The following is a 19,640-nucleotide window of genomic DNA, read 5'->3' on the forward strand; positions in this document are numbered from 1 at the left end:
ATTATAAAATGAATAATTAAAATATTTTCAAAGATGTGAAGGGTGTACTTACTTTTATGAGACTGTATTTTACAATAAGTTGTATATATTTATTTATTTGTTTATGCTTTAATTTTGAAAATCCTCACCACCTTTATTATATACGCAGCTGTCAGTCTGTGAACTTTTATTTTGAAAAAACAAATTAAGAGTCCTCCCCGCCGTCATTCACAGCGCTGTCAGCAGTCGGAAGCGAATTGAAGTGAGGCAATAACATTAGTTAGCTAGCGTCAGCTGTCGTTTGTTTTACGTTGGATTTGTTGTTTTAAAAGCTTGTTTATGAGAAATAACTGTGTTCTGGTTCGGGAGATTTGCAGTGATATGAGAAGAGCCTGTAAAGATTTGGATACAGGTAGTTTAAGGCTTTTGTTGGCGTGTTTTAGTTGTTGTTAGCCGGGCTGCTAATCTAGCTATCTGAGCTTAGTTAATATATGGAGAGTTAGCTATAGAAAGTAAAAATCCGTTTCAGGATTTTGTTCCAACCGCCGTGGCGGCCCTGTTGCAGCGGTTGTAACTTTTGGCCGCCTAGGCGGTTGAGTCAAATCCTGGAACGGATTTTTCCTTTCTGGACCTTGACTAGCTAATTCTACACTAATGAACAACCTGTAACTTCTAAGTTCTGCAGCTCAGCTCTTCTAAACTCTTGACAGTTGATCATATTAGTGTGTGTGTGTGTGGAGTTTTACACTGGATATTAACTCATTTCTAACCGTGTTTACTGCTGTTTTAGCAACAACTCCATTTCCATCAAGATCCCTATCTATCTGATCCAGCCCCACACTCACTCACTCACACCCAGCCCCAGAGATGAGCTTCTTCGGCTTTGGGCAGAGCGCAGACCTCGACATCGTGCTGAGCGACGGAGAGACGAGGAAAAAGGCGGAACACAAGACCGAGGATGGCAAGAAAGACCGATATTTCCTCTTTTTTGACGGAGAAACCGTCAGCGGGAAGGTTAACGTGACGCTCAAGAACCCGGGGAAGAGACTCGAGCATTACGGGATTAAAATCGAGTTCGTGGGTCAGATTGGTGAGTGCAGAAAAAGTTATTTAACCCAGCCAAACTAGAGTTAAACACTAGTATAAACACCATCGTCATGTATATCACAGTGTTATTATTATTAATATTATATATTTTTTGCATGACTGGGCTTTTACTAGTGCATCTCAAAAATTGGAACATCATTCAAAAGTTACTTTATTTCAGTAATTTAGATTAAAATGTGAAACTCATTATATATTAGATGTATTACACACAGAGTAATCTATTTTAAGCGTTTATTTATTTTATTGTACATGATTATGGCTTATCATGGCTTAGAATATTATATATTATAAGACCAATTGGTACTTTTTGCAGTGTGGGCCAAGTCCTGCTGGAAAATGAAATCTGCATCTCCATAAAAGTTGTCAGTAGCAGAGGGAAGCAGGAAGTGCTGTAAGATTTTGTGGGAAAACAAAAAAAAACTGCACTGACTTTGAACTCGATAATAAAACACAGTGGATCAACACCAGCAGATGTTGCACATGTCTCTCTAAACCATCACTGATGTGGTGGTTTGGAGAGATGTCATGTGCTGGTCCACTGTGTGGTTACACTGATTAGTGAGCTTTTTTTTATATATGTTAAGTTTTTATGGACACATGAATCATAAGTGATGACTATTAAATTATGCATAATGTGCTGATAGTACAGAGTTTTATATATATATATATATATATATATATAATTATATTAATATTAAGTAAAATCACCTATAATAGAAAAAAACTAATAGAAATACAGATATAAGGAAAACTATTTAATTACATTTTCTTTGTTAATGTCCACCACCACTGTGCGTAACACTGCTCGTTTGTTGTGTGCAGAGCTGTACTACGACCGGGGGAACCATCACGAGTTCGTCTCACTGGTGAAAGATCTGGCTCGACCCGGTGAACTTTCTAACTCCCAGTCATTTGACTTTGAGTTCGCTCATGTGGAAAAGCCTTATGAATCCTACACTGGCCAGAATGTGAAGCTAAGGTGAACCAACTACCAGCTAACATCTGTAGGACTAGTAACTTATAGGGCTCTATTTAATTCTTTATGTGGACAAAAGTATTGGGACACCATTCATTCATTGTTTCTTTTAAAATCAAGGTTCTTAAAAATCTTTTGTCTTTTGTTAGAGTTACTGAGTGTATTGTCCAAAGACGGCTTTCTGCTAGATTTTAAATTGTTGCTGTGGTGATTTGATTTGCGTTTAGTGATAAGAATATTAGTGAGGTCAGGATTCTGAATAATTAACACCCTGCTCCACATCTCATCCCAAATTATTGTGTATTCATGTACTAAAGTGCTTAAGTATTTAAGACTTAAAGCAACATTTTTTTTATATAAAATTATATTGCTCTTTTTCATTTTTTGGCATAAGGTTCTGTACATTTTATGATAAATGAATGAATAGAAATGCTCCAAAATTTCTTGGAATAACAATATTTCTATGTTAATTTTCATTAAAGCATTCTAAGGTTCTTATTTTTTTTCTGTAAAGGTGTCATGTTTTTTTTTCTCCATATAATTTACATTGGATCTTCCTCTGTTTGTCTAAACAGTAGTATTGTCCTGTATTTGATCTCTGAATGTCTGTTTTGGTTGTCTGTAGGTACTTCCTTCGTGCGACAATAAGCCGCCGACTGAATGACATCACCAAAGAAATGGAAATCGTGGTGCACACGCTGTGTACATATCCGGAGTTAAACTCCTCCATAAAGATGGAGGTTGGAATTGAAGACTGCCTGCATATTGAGTTCGAGTACAACAAGTCCAAGTAAGTGCAGAGAGTACAAAGATCATTATGTTCACATTATTTTATAATGAAATGAATGTGCTAGAATTAAAACATCCTGTTGTACTTGGTTAGGTGTCTTCTTCAGTTAATATCTGCACCAGTCTGTTCAGGTTAAAATTACACTGTTGTCTTGAGTCCTGTCCATTTAAGTCCAATTCTTTACTAACTTTAATGACAGCTGTAGAATAAAGGTCTAAAGATCTATAGAGCTATAGGCTTTTGGGTGCTTAACCCTTTCAGACATGAATTATGTTCTATAAGAATGCTGTCTCTAATGCACACAAAATAAGACACTATCATCCTAATATAAAATTGATATAAAAATAAATCCAATTAACTCAGTTTTTGTCCCTAAACATTCCTAAAAAAACTGTTCTAAGTAACAAAATTAGTAAAAAAAAATGTGCTTGTGTTACATTTCCTTATTTGTTCTGTAGTGCTGAAATGCCCTGATGTCTGAGTTGTTCATTTTTTTTGTCCACTGCAGTGGGCGGGGCTAAGCTACTGTTTCACTGGCTGGTTTATAATTTATTCTGACCTATTCTAATGGACAACGGTCTCAATTAGTGTTTTTTGCAACAAAACATTTGAAAAAAGAAACTACATGATGTCCATTGTAATTGACACAGGGACTGAAATGGTTACATGGTTCTTGACCTGGCTTATGGCTTATCCTTTTGAATTAGAGAAAAAAAAACGTCTTGAATATATTTCTGTTATTAGTAAAAAAAAAAAAAAAAAAAAGTTTTTACTTTTAGTGTACCTGACAGGATTAAGTCATTGTGAGAATAGTTGAAGCTCAGTTGTAAGAAAGTTTTCCAGTAATTCTGTAATTGTGCATGTATTGTTTAGATATCACATGAAAGACGTGATTGTGGGGAAGATCTACTTCCTGCTCGTACGGATAAAAATAAAGCACATGGAGATCGATATAATAAAACGGGAAACAACGGGTACAGGACCCAGTGTATACCATGAAAATGACACCATTGCCAAATATGAGATCATGGATGGAGCCCCAGTGAGAGGTAGGTCTAAATATTATGACAAATTCAATGTTTAATTTCATATTTTCGGTTTGTATTATTTCTCATGTTAACATATTTTTATTAGGGGAATCGATACCCATCCGATTATTTCTGGCTGGATATGAACTGACCCCAACCATGAGGGACGTTAATAAGAAGTTCTCTGTGCGATATTACCTGAACCTGGTCCTGATAGACGAGGAAGAGAGGCGATACTTCAAACAGCAGGTAAAGTATCCTATTTATTTATGTAAAAATTGTAATCTAATTTTATATTTGAAATAATTTATTTTCTTAATGCAGAAAGCTTTTGGACTGATTGGGTCCTTCTGAAGGAAAATTGGTAAAGGTTAAAATAAACTTTTGTCCCCACATGAGGACATTGCTTTTGACAAAAATTACTTGTTAGGTGCTACTAATTCTAATTAGCTAGTATAAATAATAAATAAAAACACAAAGCAAAAATTGTAGGTCTCAGGAGGTTAATGATTTAATAGTGGGTCCTCTTAATAGATATTAATGTGCTCTGCTCTACACACTTGGGGCAGCTAATCGGCTAATTAACTAGCATCAAAATCAGAGAATCTGATTCAGACACTGAAGTGGTCTCTTAATTTTTTCCAGAGCTGTATGTGGAAAATGCAGATCACTATATAAAGAACTATCATAGAAAACAGAATTTGACAAGGTAGCGAGAGATTCTGTACACCTTATTATGTGCATGAACTGTTTTCTTGCTATCCTTTCAAGATAAATCCCTAATTCATTTTCACTCCTTGTCAGCCTTGTCTCGATGTAAAAGCTACATGAAATCTGATTTTCTAACTTAGAACTGAAAGACTGTTGTTTATGGTACCACACAGATTACATGTCTGTGATATAAAAGATCGTATCTGGACTGTTTTTACCTGCTGTATGATTTGAAGCCGGATTTTCTATCTTATTCTGGCCTCATTTGACACAATAGAAGTTTTTAAATATCATGTCTGCACTGATTCAATTTAGGAAATCACGCTGTGGAGGAAAGGAGACATCGTACGGAAGAGTATGTCCCAGCAGGCTGCCATCGCTTCTCAGAGGTTTGAAGGGTCGAGCACTCCGAGTGCCTCAGCACAAGCCAAAGACGACAGCAATTAAGAAGACTATGTTGGAGAAACAGTTTAATTCTATTGTCAAGTTGTAATTAAATTTCTATTGTGTATCTTAAGGGATCAGAAATACAGTAAAGTGAAGACTTCAAGATAGACCTAGGGAAAGGAAATCGTCCACACAAAACATCCAGGTGCTCAGTTGCTAAACGTTGTACATTTACAAGCTGTTGTCGATTGAGTTCTGAAGCTTCTCTTTCAAACCTGTTGATTGTGAATCAAAGAAATAATCAAAGCTGTACTCGTTTCTGATTTGAAACTTTCAAGCTGTCGCTTGTTGCTGATTTTCTTTTTTTTTTTTTAAGTACATTTATATATTTACAAAAAATGACACATTAATTGTCTATTCTAAAAACATTCCTATCTTTATAATCAAGTTACTACTAATTTTTTAATCTAGCAAATTTTGTGATCTTAGTAAATGAGCCTGAAGTAAACACTGGGAGATTTGTTTGTGTTTTGCATTGGTGTCAAATGTTTGTATATTTACAATTCTTTTATTCATAAAAAAAAAAACAATCTGCACAGTATTATGCTACAGTCTAGAAAAAAAAAAGAGGACAGCACAGAAATGCTCTATACACTTTCTAGAAAGGGAACAAATCAAATTACATGATGAGCAAAGGCTTTCCTTGTTTTCAAATATATTTGTACTTCTGATTGAGAACCTCGTTTCGATGTGTCTTATATATGTGACTTTGTACCTAAAAGTGCTCTCAACAAGCCCACTGTGTTCCAAACGGCCACGCTGTACAAGTGGTGTTATATGCTGCATAATCAAAAAGTGAGTTTTCTGATGGATGTTGAGCTCTACGTTTCTTATATCTTGCCATTTTAGCGTTGCTCAGGTAGAGTGATCTCATTCATGCTGTTGTGATGGAAAGCACTTTTGCACAATGGATGCTTAGTGAGCCATATTGTAAATAAACTTGGCTAACTTTTGGGTGAGTGAGTGGTTGATTTATTTATTTATTTTTCTCTTAACCTTCAAGTTGATCCATTTGAAGGACAAGACAACCTCTGAAGTTTGAACTGTATGTTTAGTTTCAGTTTAACACAGTAAAAAGTACAGCACAACTTATCATAAAACTGATTTACAAAATATTTTATTAGATATTTAGATAATTATAAATGAACATAGGCCACAGTGTGGAGCTAAGAAGCTAATAACACATTTAAAAACACCTCCAGTATATTAGACCATTTTAACAGAACACAGGTTTACAACACAGACATCCAGGCCATGCCTGTTATATTGGATCAGCATCTTCCAAACTCAAGACAAAGTTGAACTCCTCTGAGAATAAAAACACAGGAACAGGAGAGTCACTTAAAGGATCCAGAAGGAAATCTAAATTTCTTTTACCCATTCAAATAAAGTAATGTAGAGGATATAGATTTAAAATATTAAATATACATTAAATATGTAAACATTATAGCATTCACTCTCCATTTATGGACATTACAGGGTACCTATACAAATATAAAAAAGTATGGAATTTGATTTTATACAATTTATTCATTTCCAGGTCTGGAATAGTATGGGAAATGGAAATTATTGCATGGAAAAATATGTATGTTCTAAACCATAAAATTAAGATTTTTTTCCAAAGCCTCAATTTATTTGTAGGCACTAAACAACCAAGCTAATCTGGAAATTATTTGGTGACATAATGGCAAATAAATTATTTATATGATGCACATCTATTTACTTAAATGTTACAAATTATTATTATTATTATTTTTTTTTACAGAAAATCTGGAAAAAAGTGTAGAATTAAAATATTTGAAATGTGTGGAATTCCTGACACTAGGCTGCAAAAAAGCCCATTTATAGGTCACTGGTTCACCGAGGTCATGGGAACCAGCTCATTTACATATTTCTGCATATTTAGCCTACTCCAGCATTGCAGTTCTCAGGAGTGTCTCCTCATTAATCATCAATCGCAACATTTAGTTCAGATTGTCCCTAATATACACAGATCATGTATGCATGTTGTTTCCAGCCAGTACTGACTGATGAAAACAGCAGACATACCATTCTAAAAACACTAATTTCAGAAATGCAATAACAGGCCTATTGGTTCCTAAAAGTGTGGGAGGAAAATCTTTTAAGTGTTAACTAAGTGTTCACATTCTTTTTAAATAGAAACAGTTACATAGAGTGGTTCAGGGAGCATGCGATCCTCATTTTCACACATTTTGTGCTGGATGGAGAAGACTTTGTGCAGTGGTCAGACTCTACCATCATCAATGCTGCAAGATCTTTGTGAAAAATTAATGCAGCAACACTGGATTGAAATAAATCTTGTATCATTGCAGAAGCTTATTGAAACAATGCTGCAGTGAATGTGTGCTGCAATCAAGGATAATGGCGGTCCAACCAAATAGTGTAAAAGTGTGTGACCTTTTTTTTTTGGTGGCAACAGGGCAGTGTGTAACAGTGCAGGTATGATCATGTAGGAGTTGGTGACTCACCTTTAGTTAAGGGTTGGACTGAAAGCCTAGCCCTGGTGAACAGAGCCATGTTCTGGAGTGGACCACCTTTACTCTTGTGCTGCAAGTGATACTTCTTCAGCTCCGTTAACGGGATGAAGCGTTTGCTCATTCTCTCAAACTTTACATCCACCTAGACACACACGCACACACACACACACACACACAAAAAGAGTCTCTCAAGAGGACACACTAATGCTATACTAAAAGAAAAGCCAATAACATCAATGTATTTTTACAGAATATACAATACAGCTGTATTGTTTCTAGTTGTTTGGGACCTACCATACTCCACTTTGGATTCTCAGATTTGCTGGAGGGATCATAATGTACATCTTTCTTGTCGAACTGTGTGTGGTCAACATAGGCCTCCTTCACAATCTGGAACATCAGTTACATCAGTTGTTGCATTTTAATCTAAATATTAAGAAGGTTAGTTTCTGAATGACTACCATCACAGAGCCGTCCTCACCTTCATTAAACCAGCTATGCCTGGTTCTTTACAGTTGCTGTGATAGAAGAATGCCTGATGGCCCTCTTTCATATCCCTCATGAAATTTCTGGCCTGAAAGCAAAGAACAGAAACAAGGGATGCAAGTTGATATTGAAGCAGATAACTGTGTAAAACAAAAATATACTTTGTGCAAAAAGATATTGAGATTAGATCAATATTTCTAACAGGTTTTTAAAGATTTTTAAAAACCTGGGTTATGTGACTATGATTTAACATATTGGAATATATTGCAGAAGGAAGCATGAAGTGCTGTAAGATTTTCCGGGAAAACACTTCACTGTCTTTGGACTTGATAATAAAACACAGTGGATCAACACCAGCAGATGACATGTCTCTCCAAACCATCACTGATCATCAGTACATTTTACATTTCATTTGTAAATTAAGGCATTAGTGTCTGGAGGAAGAGTGGAGAGACACACAGTCCAACACTTCATGTTTCCCTCTGCTGACAACTTTTATGGAGATATGGATTTCATTTTCCAGCTGGACTTGGTGTAGCCATGGTAAAAGGAGTTAACGGCTAATTGTTTTATTTTTTTTCTAAAAAAAATATATATATTTATTTCTATTATATATATATTTTTTTCTCTGCTCTTTTCTCCCTTAAACTTTTTAGTGAACTTCACCAAGCTTTATTAAATAGTTAAAATTGTAAAAACCTAAGAGATATTTAAAAAAAAAGTGTTAATATAATTGAATATATTGTTTCTTTTTGGGGTTCCCCCTTTGTTGTTGTGAGTGGGGCGCTAATTAGTGTGGCACCGTTCCTGTTGATACTGAGCTTTCGCGGCAAAATGCCCCAAAAGCACTGCAGCTGCTGAGCTGGTAAGAAGGCATTTTACTCTCTCCCGTTAATTTCTACTTCTAAATAAGTAAAAGCTAATATTTTAAGTGATTTCTGAAAATATGGTTGACAGCACTGGTTAACATGTATATGAACTTATATTTTCAAACTTTTAAGTTAATTAATACTTTTAATGCTGGTGTTACTCCACCCGTTTTTTATGCCTCGTGCAGGCGAGAGAGAGAGAGAGAAGTAGGGGAGGGAGAGACAGAGCCTGTGTGTGTATGCCTGTGCACTAATTCTGCCCCATGTCTCACTCAGGTATGAGTCGATGTTAAAAGTGGTTTATTTAATGTTTTATAACTTTAGAGTTGGTTAAAAAAAAAATGAATTAAGAAAATATTTGAATCAGTTATTTTTCTCTGTTTTAGTTTATTGTGTAGTTTAACTGGTCATGTGCTCTGCCAATGTTTTAACTATATAGCTAACTGTTGGTTATTGAAAATACATGTTTTAAATGTGAGCATTGTTTCTCCTATGTGGAGTTAGTTATACTGCTGTTCTATTAGCATTTAGTTCTATACAAGTGATCTGTGAATTTTTTGTAGCTTTCCATTTTTTATAGTTATATGTATTTTATGTATTTTGTGAATATATATATATATATATAAAAAAAAAAGAAAAAGCACTGCAGCTGCTGAGCTGGCGAGAGAGAGAGAGAGAAGTAGGGGAGGGAGAGACAGAGCCTGTGTGTGTATGCCTGTGCACTAATTCTGCCCCATGTCTCACTCAGAATAAACAACGCAGAGCATCATATTCCGGTGTGGAGTGTGGCTGTTTTTCTCGTCCAGTGTCCATTGTCTGGTTAATGTCTGCTACATAAAACTGGTGCCGTGACCCGGATTCCTTTGATCAGCTGCAGCAGATCGCCGGGGTCAAGCAGTTTGTTGTGACACGTGAGGTATCGTTCTGCAAGATTAAAGGTTCCATTCAGCGGGCATTAAAGTGACAATTCATGAACTTTTGCATTTAGTCACACATTGTTCTGGGGATTTGTTTTCATATTTTTTTTTTTCCCTTTTGTTATTTTGTATGATTTTTTTATTGTTTGATTTGAATGCGTTACAAACCAAAATATGGCTGGTCGAGGACACCTCACATTTGATATGAGCACTCCAGTATTTGGGAGGGGTAGAACTGTGAGCAGAGCAGATGTAGGATTAGGAGTTCAAACAAACATGCTTCCATTGTATCATGAAAGTCCTATAGGCCCGGAGTGTAGTTCTAATAATGGGCCAGTGAAACCTGTGTGCTCAACCCCTACTAATGGTAATGAAGATGTCACTCAGCAATTACGTGAGTTGATAGGGGAACTTGGAAGTCAGATTGGTGAAACTATTGCAAATAGAATACTTTCCAGTCAAAACCCAGCTACTCCTACATCTAATGCATCATCTGGTAGGGATGGCTCCAACATCTCTAGCACCTCTCTTGACACCTCTAGAGTCAGTGTTGTAGTTAGGTCAGATATTAAGGAGCCACCCATGTTTAGAGGTGATGAGAATGACAAATACAATGTGCAGGAGTGGATAGATGTAATGGAGCTATATCTCAAGAAAAGTAGCTGCCCTGAAACAGAAAAAGCAAACACAATTCTGAGTCATCTCTTAGGTAGAGCTAAGAACATAGTAAAGGTGGGGCTAAAGAGTAATTTCTCTCCTAACACAAGTGTGAGTTCCAGCAAAATTTATGATGTGCTGAGGCGTTACTTTAGTGACAGCCCTGTGTCGTGCCTGCCGTTAGCTGACTTCTACGCTACACAGCCTGAAGACAACGAAAGCCCAGTTGACTATTGGGTACGTCTGAACTCTACAGCAGAGCGAGCTAATAGCCATCTACTGAGCAGTGGGAGTAGGATGGAGAACATGAATGCTGAGATAGCTATGATGTTCATCCGAAACTGCCCTAGCCAAGATCTATCCAGTGTATTCAAGTGCAAGCCAATGACTAAATGGTCGTTTGAAGAAGTCCAAGAAGCCATAGATGAACATCAGAGGGAACGTTGGTCACGCAAAACTCCAAGTGTTCCAAAACCTCGTGTGCTCCACGTTGCTACTGCCACAGCCATTACAAGCTCTGAAAAAGACACCGAAGTTGGATGCACAGTTGTTAATGCTGCACAGAGTTTACCCAATGACATCTCCAAACGTAATGACAATACAGCGTCTGACTCTAATACATTAGAGCGTGTACTCAGCATGTTGGAGAGGGTTCTTGAACGTACCAGCCAGCCTGCTCGCAATCCTTCTGGGCCTCCTGTGACGTCATGGACTCGTGGTCTAGCTTGTCGCATTTGCAGCGATACATCCCATTCTACCCGCTCACACTGCATGAGAGAGAAACGATGTCTAATCTGCTTTGATGTAGGACATCAACGTAAAGACTGTCCCAACATAGCTTCACCAGCTCCCCAGCCTACCGCCACAAATCAGGGAAACTAGCTCACTCACACTTGGTGGGGGGCAGTGTGAGTGAAATGGACCAAACCCCGAATACAGAAGATGGCAAGTCACTATATGAAGAGTGTTGCAAATCTGCATCTAGCAAGAATGAAGTTCTGTTTCAAAATGTAATGAAGCTCGAAAAAGCTGACAGTCTGTTCTACACTGATGTTCTTGTAAAAGGCCAGGTTTCACTGCGAGCTTTGCTAGATAGTGGGTCCATGGCGTGTACTATTAATGAAGAAGCCGAGCAGAAACTTAAGAGCTCTGGGATAACACTTGAGCTTAGCAAAATACATTCAGACATCATGCTCATAGGCTGTGGTGGAGTTCAAGTGCGTCCAAAGTGCATCTATGAGATAGAGATGGAAGTCTATGGTCATGCAGTCAATGTACCTACACTAGTCGTGCCTGGGCAGCGTGACGAAGTCATTTTAGGCACTAATGTTATTAAATACATCCTCAGTCGTCTCAAGGAAACTCCCAACTACTGGCGTGTCCTCAACATGGCTGAAAGTTCAGGTGAACCTGAAATTGAGCATTTCTTAGACATGCTATCTGGCCTACACAGGTGGAAAGGCAAAGAAATTCCTGATGCACTCGGCACAGCTAAACTCATGCAAGCTGTTACCCTTTTACCTCGTCAGGAGCATCTTGTGTGGGCCAAACTACCCGCAACCGCTGCTGTCTCTGTGGGAAGTGCCATCCTTGTTGAACCACCCAAGTCACAGACTCACAAGAAAAATGTCATGGTTGGAAGGGTAGTGACCTCCATGAATGCTGAAAGGTGGGTGCCAGTCAGGATCTTGAACCCAAGTAATAAACCGGTCACCCTTAAGAGAAACTCAAAAGTGGCTGATGTATCCCCGTGTCTGGCCCTTGAGGACCTTGATGTAAAGTCCAATCAGTCTGCTAGTAACAAAGTAACAGTGTCAAGCCAGAAGGTGGACAGTCCCACAGCTGACAGTTCCCAAGTTGCTCCCGGTTTCCGTGATAGAATGGATCAGCTAGGCCTGGGTGACCTCGATGTTGACTCGTGTGAGGTGACTACATACTGGAAGGAACAACTTGTGCAGCTGATACAGAAATATGAAGGCGTGTTCTCAAAAGACAAACTAGACTGTGGCAAGGCCAAGGACTTTTACCATCGCATCCGTTTGTCAGACGACCGGCCATTCAGACTCCCCTACCGTCGCGTGCCCCCTGCACACTACCATAAGCTTCGACAGGTGCTCTCAGAGATGGAGGAGCGTGAAATCATCCGTAAGTCTTCCAGTGAGTGGGCCTCGCCGATTGTGCTTGTTTGGAAGAAGAATGGTGACCTACGGATCTGCGTAGACTACCGTTGGCTAAACAGCCGTACTGTGAAAGACGCCCATCCCTTACCACACCAAGCAGACTGTCTGGCTGCTTTAGGGGGTAATGCGATATTCAGTGCAATGGATCTCACTTCCGGGTTCTATAACATTGAGATGGCTGAAGAGGATAAAAAGTTCACTGCTTTTACGACCCCTATGGGGCTATACGAGATGAACAGACTTCCGCAGGGCCTCTGTAACAGTCCAGCAAGTTTTATGCGGCTCATGATGGGTATATTCGGAGATCAAAACTTCCTCTCCCTACTCTGTTATTTGGATGACGTTCTCGTGTACGCGCCTAATGAGGGTGAGGCTTTGAAACGATTGGAGATGGTGTTCGCTAGGCTGAGTGCTCATGGACTGAAATTAGCTCCCAAGAAGTGCCATCTATTGCGGAGGAGAGTGCGATTTTTAGGGCACATCATTGACGAAAATGGAGTGGCGACAGACCCTGACAAGGTCAAAGCTATCACTGCTATGACAGAGGCTGATCTTATGATGGAGGATGGAGTGAGCCCCTCACAGAGAAAGATCAAGGCATTCTTAGGCATGATAATGTACTATCAACGTTTTATACCAAATTGCTCCAGCATTGCCAAGCCACTGTTTTCGTTGACTGCTGCACCTAAAGGCAGAAAAGTTAACAGAAAGGGAGCCGCTGCTTTCAGAAAGTTGAGGCCAGATGATTGGAAGCAAGAGCACAGTGAGTCTTTTGCACAGCTGAAATCTGCACTCTTGGAATCTGTAGTGCTTGCGCACCCTGACTTCAGTCGGCCATTTATACTGTCCACGGATGCCTCCTTAGACGGCCTGGGCGCTGTGCTATCTCAGGTGCCAGAGGGGGAAACAAAAGCCCGTCCCATCGCTTTTGCCAGTAAAGCCCTCACCCGCGCTCAGATCAACTACCCTGCTCACCGTCTAGAGTTTCTGGCTCTAAAGTGGTCCGTCTGTGACAAATTCAGTCACTGGTTAAAAGGCAACTCTTTTACTGTCTGGACGGACAACAATCCATTAACCTACATCTTGACTAAGCCAAAACTTGACGCGTGTGAGCAGAGGTGGGTTGCTAAGCTGGCACCATACAATTTCAGCATCCAGTATATCCCTGGCAGTAAGAACGTGGTGGCAGATGCCTTGAGTAGACAACCCTTTACTCGTAGCTGTGTCAGTCAAAGATTGGTTGCTGAGCCCTACAAAGCTTTGCTGGAGGAAGCAGAACATTACAAAGAGGATGTGGTCCAACGCACCTTTGTGGCTAGCACGCAGTGCCAGGCGGTAGAACCTCTGTCCCCACACCAAGAATTAGCCTGCTGCTCGCTTTCCAGTGAAGAGGTCTCCGCTATCATGAATGGTCAAACAGAGTGGAGCGTAGGGTTCAAGGCAAAAGTAGGGTTGTTGTCCCAAGATGTGCTCAGTTTGGTAGCCCCTGACCAGAGCGAGCTGTCAGCATTGTCACTGACAGAGCTTCAAGATAAACAACAAGAGGACCCAGTTTTGTCTCGAGTTCTTTCTTATGTCACCCGTGGTACAAGGCCATCAAGACGAGAGAGGGCAAAAGAGACCTTTAGGGCACTGAAAACTCTAAAACAGTGGAATAAGCTGAAAGTGCTGGATGGAATACTATATCGGCTCTGTAAAGATCCTTTGTCAGGCAAGAAACGCTACCAATATGTTGTTCCAGCTTCCCTCACTAAGCAAGTTTTGCAGGGCATCCACGACGATGCTGGGCACCAAGGCCAGTACAGAACACTCTATTTGGCTAGACAACGATTTTTCTGGGTCGACATGGAGCGAGAAATTCGGGAGTATGTCCAGCGCTGTAAGCGATGTGTGGTGAGCAAAACCCCCGAACCAGAAGGGCGAGCCCCGCTCGAGAGTGTAAGAACGACACGTCCATTGGAATTGGCCTGCATAGACTTTTGGTCTGCTGAAGACTCTCAGGGTAAATCTGTGGACGTCCTCGTGGTCACCGACCATTTTACTAAATTGGCCCATTCATTTGTTTGTCGTGACCAGTCTGCAAAGCAAGTGGCCCGTCAGCTGTGGGACAGGGTCTTCTGTCTGTATGGTTTTCCTGAGCGGATTCATGCAGATCAAGGCGCCAACTTTGAAAGCCACTTAATCCAAGAACTGCTACAAATCGCTGGGGTAAATAAATCAAGGACCACATCCTATCACCCCATGGGCAATGGCCACGTCGAAAGATTTAATCGCACGCTTGGGAGTATGATCAGGACCTTGCCACCAAGAGCTAAGCAGAAGTGGCCACAAATGTTGCAGACCCTGACCTTTGTGTATAATTGCACGGCTCATGAATCTACTGGCTATGCCCCATTTTTCCTTATGTTTGGAAGAACCCCTCGTCTGCCAGTTGATGTAGTGTTTCACAATGTTGGAAGAGACAGTGACATTGTTGATTATAATAGCTACGTCAACAGCATGAGGGCCGACCTCAAAGAAGCTGCAGCTCTTGCTCAGGCCAGTGCAGACGTGAGCCGACAGCGTCAGACAGAATTGTACAACAGAAGAATGAAAGGCTGTGACATTGAGGAAGGTGATCGCATATTGCTGGCCAATAAGGGTGAGCGAGGTCGACGAAAGCTGGCAGACAAGTGGGAGTCCACACCTTATGTGGTAGTTTCAAAAGATCCCAAGTGCCACACTTACAGAGTGAGAAACACCAACACTGGTCAAGAAAAGGTGGTTCATCGGAACTTAATGTTACAAGTAAACTTTCTGCCCTTTGACACAGATGCTGGAGTGGAGCCGTCTTTCGACGATTCAGAGTCAAGTCGTGAACAAGCTCAAGGATCTTCTATGTCTTCTTTGGAGTCTGAGGAAGTTTCTGACAAAGAAGATCGAACAGCTAGCTGGATAGCTACATTAGGTGGCACTAGTATCCCTTCAGGCAGTTCATGCACATCTGAATGTGGAGAGATGGAACGTCGTACTGTAGACTTGGAATCTACTTCTAGTCACCCTCAGCAGAGTACCACTGACATCCTGAGTGCAGCCCCTACTGAAACGGCAAGAGCTAACACAGAGAAAAGCCAAGAACACAGCAGCAAGGTGTCCATCGAAAATGTAGATCCACCTGTTACTGGAATAGTGACTCAAGTGAAGACACGGGCTGGTAGACTAGTGAAACCTGTTAATAGGCTAATTCAGAGTATGACACAGAAAGTAGCACATCATTCAGCTAGAGATTTGGCAAAGTCCCTGTTGTCCTAAAAAAAAAAAAAAAGTGTTATACTGATTGTGTTTTTGTGAATGGGATATTTGGTCTATTGAGCTTATACCAGTGGGTGGTGTATAAGGCATCCCCTGAGTGAGATTGCATTAAGGAGCCTGATCAACTCCTTGTTGCCTCTCTCCCCTAGCAGTTGGGACATTTATGTTGCATAGTGGTATTACGTGTCTGCTCATGACTTCTTTTTATTGTCCTGTTAAGTTGTATGAGATGTGATCTCTGGTGGGCAAGCTTTGTGAAGTTCAGGGGGGAGTATGTAGCCATGGTAAAAGGAGTTAACGGCTAATTGTTTTATTTTTTTTCTAAAAAAAATATATATATTTATTTCTATTATATATATATTTTTTTCTCTGCTCTTTTCTCCCTTAAACTTTTTAGTGAACTTCACCAAGCTTTATTAAATAGTTAAAATTGTAAAAACCTAAGAGATATTTAAAAAAAAAGTGTTAATATAATTGAATATATTGTTTCTTTTTGGGGTTCCCCCTTTGTTGTTGTGAGTGGGGCGCTAATTAGTGTGGCACCGTTCCTGTTGATACTGAGCTTTCGCGGCAAAATGCCCCAAAAGCACTGCAGCTGCTGAGCTGGTAAGAAGGCATTTTACTCTCTCCCGTTAATTTCTACTTCTAAATAAGTAAAAGCTAATATTTTAAGTGATTTCTGAAAATATGGTTGACAGCACTGGTTAACATGTATATGAACTTATATTTTCAAACTTTTAAGTTAATTAATACTTTTAATGCTGGTGTTACTCCACCCGTTTTTTATGCCTCGTGCAGGCGAGAGAGAGAGAGAGAAGTAGGGGAGGGAGAGACAGAGCCTGTGTGTGTATGCCTGTGCACTAATTCTGCCCCATGTCTCACTCAGGTATGAGTCGATGTTAAAAGTGGTTTATTTAATGTTTTATAACTTTAGAGTTGGTTAAAAAAAAAATGAATTAAGAAAATATTTGAATCAGTTATTTTTCTCTGTTTTAGTTTATTGTGTAGTTTAACTGGTCATGTGCTCTGCCAATGTTTTAACTATATAGCTAACTGTTGGTTATTGAAAATACATGTTTTAAATGTGAGCATTGTTTCTCCTATGTGGAGTTAGTTATACTGCTGTTCTATTAGCATTTAGTTCTATACAAGTGATCTGTGAATTTTTTGTAGCTTTCCATTTTTTATAGTTATATGTATTTTATGTATTTTGTGAATATATATATATATATATAAAAAAAAAAGAAAAAGCACTGCAGCTGCTGAGCTGGCGAGAGAGAGAGAGAGAAGTAGGGGAGGGAGAGACAGAGCCTGTGTGTGTATGCCTGTGCACTAATTCTGCCCCATGTCTCACTCAGAATAAACAACGCAGAGCATCATATTCCGGTGTGGAGTGTGGCTGTTTTTCTCGTCCAGTGTCCATTGTCTGGTTAATGTCTGCTACATTGGCACACTGCCAACACTGTAAGCCATAAACAACGACAATAAAAGAAATAAACGCTTAAAATAGATTACTCTGTGTGTAACACATCTATATAATATGTGTGTTTCTCCGGTTTTATTGCTTTAAATTCTCCAAAAATGATAAAAGTGAGTATGTTTTTAATACTTTCACTGTACTGCTCACACTAACATTACCTTAAACATGGTGCCTTAGTGACATTATGCATAGTATACACACATGACTATCAACAACCAAGTGTTCAGTTTAGTGTCCATAGGTTAAGTGCATTAAGGTTAAATTTAGAATTTACCTGATAATTTCTTACTCCATCCCAGCAGCTAGTTTGGTTGGGTAGAGCTTTAAGGTCCTCAATTCCAAACTGTAAAAAAAAACAATATGTGTTTATAAGAGATGTTTGTGTTTGTTCTCCGGATTTTTACTTTCTGGACGTGGACTACCCACCTCTGTGTGCAAGTTACTATGGGTTTACATAGGATCTCCAGTGGATTTGGCATTTTACAAAGACTCTAAGACTAGGTCAGTGGCTGAACTGCACTTAGCAGGACATTATTACACATGTTGTAAAGTAAAATGTGACATTGAAAGACTTGTATAAAAGTGTATAAATGTCTTTATTTAAAACATTTCTAAATGTTGTCCGTCTTACTGCCTTGCAGTGTTGTTACACAATCAAAGGCCATATGTTTGCATGTATAAACATTCATGAGTAAGAGCAGAAATCCTATAGTTTCCCCGCCCACTCCTCCACAGGACTAAAATAGAGTTATACCGGATCACCGGAGCACTTTTTTCACAGACAACAACAAATAAAAAACTCAAGAAGACATATTAAAAATGAATTAAAAAATGATGGAATGAGAACTTTAAAACTGATAGTAGTAAAGGTGGTAACATAAACAGAAAGTTTGGTCATGGGTTTACCTTCACATCCACCCCATTCTCTATCCGACTCTCAGGCTCAGACTTCATCAGCCAGTGGCTGTATGTGCATGTGGACCTGGAGGAACTGTCTTCTGGACTTTTCTGGTCCTCAGATTTTCCTGCTGCTCTCTTTCTTTTACCAGGTGCTTTCTGAACAGCATCTTCTTCAGGAGAGGCTTCTGGAGCTTCACCTGCAGCACAGCATCAATACTACCTGAACAGGTGTACTAATTTATTAAATTAACTAATTAACTTCATACAGCATGATCTGAGTAAATTAGCTGTATCCATACTTACTGTGCTTCACTGTAGCTCGTGTTATCCTCTTGGGTGGCATTTCCCACACAAATATAACTCAGTTAAACTCAATCACACTTAGATAACGTTACTGTGTTTCAAGTTATCTCATCAGTTTATCTCAGGCCTACAGACATGCTAAACATTTACAAACAGAGCAGCTCACTATATGTAGCTAATGCGCATATTTAGGGGAAAAAAACTAGCTGCAGGTTAAATAAGCACACAAATAAACAGGCTACGTGCAAGTATTATTATAAATCTTATAGAATTAACAATACTTAAATAAAAGTCATTCAATTAGCTTTTAAAGCATAATTATTCACATTTATGTCGCGTTAAATAAGTTTAATATTGTGCGTATCCGTTTACCTTGCGCAGGTTTGACGCGCATGAGGCAAACTCGTCTAAAGCTGAGTGAAACTACAAATGATATGAGAGAAGAACTACATTACCCATCAGCATTAACTAGATAGACAAGCGCTGTTTAAATCGCACAGTATTATAAAATAAATAAATTAAAGAGTTTAAATATTAAATCCATTTATTTATTAGTTTGTCATTTTCCAGACAAAAAAACTATCAGAATCAAGTGTTTTTAGCAAGCTTTAAAAAAAATGCATTACTGTTTAAAAAAAGTGAGTTTTTTGGGCGGTCACAATTGAATAATAAAATCACAACAAATTCCAATTTAACATTCAATCTATGCAGTGATTAAACGGTTTATCCTGTATACCAGACTAGTCATCATTATGTTGAGCAGAGCTCAAAAAAATAAATCTATAAAATGTACAAACAAACACTATCATCCCTTGTGAAAATGAATATATTTTCATATAGTATTTTTGGTATGAATGCAGAATAATTGAAGTATATATTTTCTTGTTTACCTACTTAATCTGTATTTTAGTATAATTAGATTGTGTTCTCAAAAATATTAACCTTATCTGTGTGATAATTTCACTTGCCTTTTTTTTTACAGATGATTTACACCAAACACATTTTTTACACACACTTCACT

At 39.0% G+C, this 19,640-nt stretch overlaps 2 protein-coding genes and 1 long non-coding RNA gene across 4 annotated transcripts; 2 read left to right on the forward strand and 1 right to left on the reverse strand.

Annotated features, from left to right (window-relative positions):
* Window positions 1–184: 184 nt before the first annotated feature.
* On the forward strand, window positions 185–5,997 carry vps26b (VPS26, retromer complex component B). Of its 2 annotated transcripts, none has more exons than XM_015608653.3 (7): window positions 185–241; window positions 770–1,069; window positions 1,909–2,065; window positions 2,688–2,852; window positions 3,726–3,901; window positions 3,987–4,129; window positions 4,907–5,997. In XM_015608653.3, exons 2-7 carry the CDS (start codon window positions 847–849, stop codon window positions 5,036–5,038), a joined length of 996 nt encoding a protein of 331 aa, XP_015464139.1. In that variant the 5' UTR covers window positions 185–241; window positions 770–846; the 3' UTR covers window positions 5,039–5,997. The 2 variants fall into 2 exon arrangements, with proteins under 2 accessions (XP_015464139.1, XP_007260615.1); XM_007260553.3 differs by having other exon boundaries at window positions 208–391.
* Window positions 5,998–6,139: 142 nt separating this feature from the next.
* On the reverse strand, window positions 6,140–18,966 carry thyn1 (thymocyte nuclear protein 1). The gene is made up of 7 exons (XM_022674772.2): window positions 18,620–18,966; window positions 18,323–18,513; window positions 17,691–17,759; window positions 8,018–8,110; window positions 7,831–7,926; window positions 7,528–7,678; window positions 6,140–6,346 (listed from the first exon to the last, which is right to left on the reverse strand). The coding sequence occupies exons 1-7, from the start codon at window positions 18,657–18,659 to the stop codon at window positions 6,300–6,302; spliced, it is 687 nt and encodes a 228-aa protein (XP_022530493.1). The 5' UTR covers window positions 18,660–18,966; the 3' UTR covers window positions 6,140–6,299.
* On the forward strand, window positions 8,574–17,317 carry LOC125782550 (uncharacterized). The gene is made up of 2 exons (XR_007425256.1): window positions 8,574–8,887; window positions 16,735–17,317. It is a non-coding gene; the product is annotated as an uncharacterized LOC125782550 (long non-coding RNA).
* Window positions 18,967–19,640: the final 674 nt, after the last annotated feature.

This window comes from Astyanax mexicanus, chromosome 18 (genome assembly GCF_023375975.1).
Source record: "Astyanax mexicanus isolate ESR-SI-001 chromosome 18, AstMex3_surface, whole genome shotgun sequence".
NCBI classification, from domain to species: domain Eukaryota; kingdom Metazoa; phylum Chordata; class Actinopteri; order Characiformes; family Acestrorhamphidae; genus Astyanax; species Astyanax mexicanus.

What these genes read in the sequence shown, in the direction of transcription:
- vps26b (XM_015608653.3), top strand. Translation starts at nt 847, where the DNA reads ATGAGCTTCTTCGGCTTTGGGCAGAGCGCAGACCTCGACATCGTGCTG. An exon ending in GGCCAGAATGTGAAGCTAAG is followed by an intron (nt 2,066 to 2,687) that starts GTGAACCAACTA and finishes GGTTGTCTGTAG; the next exon opens with GTACTTCCTTCGTGCGACAA. An exon ending in TTCGAGTACAACAAGTCCAA is followed by an intron (nt 2,853 to 3,725) that starts GTAAGTGCAGAG and finishes TGTATTGTTTAG; the next exon opens with ATATCACATGAAAGACGTGA.
- thyn1 (XM_022674772.2), bottom strand. Translation starts at nt 18,659, where the DNA reads ATGCCACCCAAGAGGATAACACGAGCTACAGTGAAGCACA. An exon ending in AGAATCCAAAGTGGAGTATG is followed by an intron (nt 7,679 to 7,830) that starts GTAGGTCCCAAA and finishes GTGTGTGTCTAG; the next exon opens with GTGGATGTAAAGTTTGAGAG. An exon ending in AGTCCAACCCTTAACTAAAG is followed by an intron (nt 6,347 to 7,527) that starts GTGAGTCACCAA and finishes TTTTATTCTCAG; the next exon opens with AGGAGTTCAACTTTGTCTTG.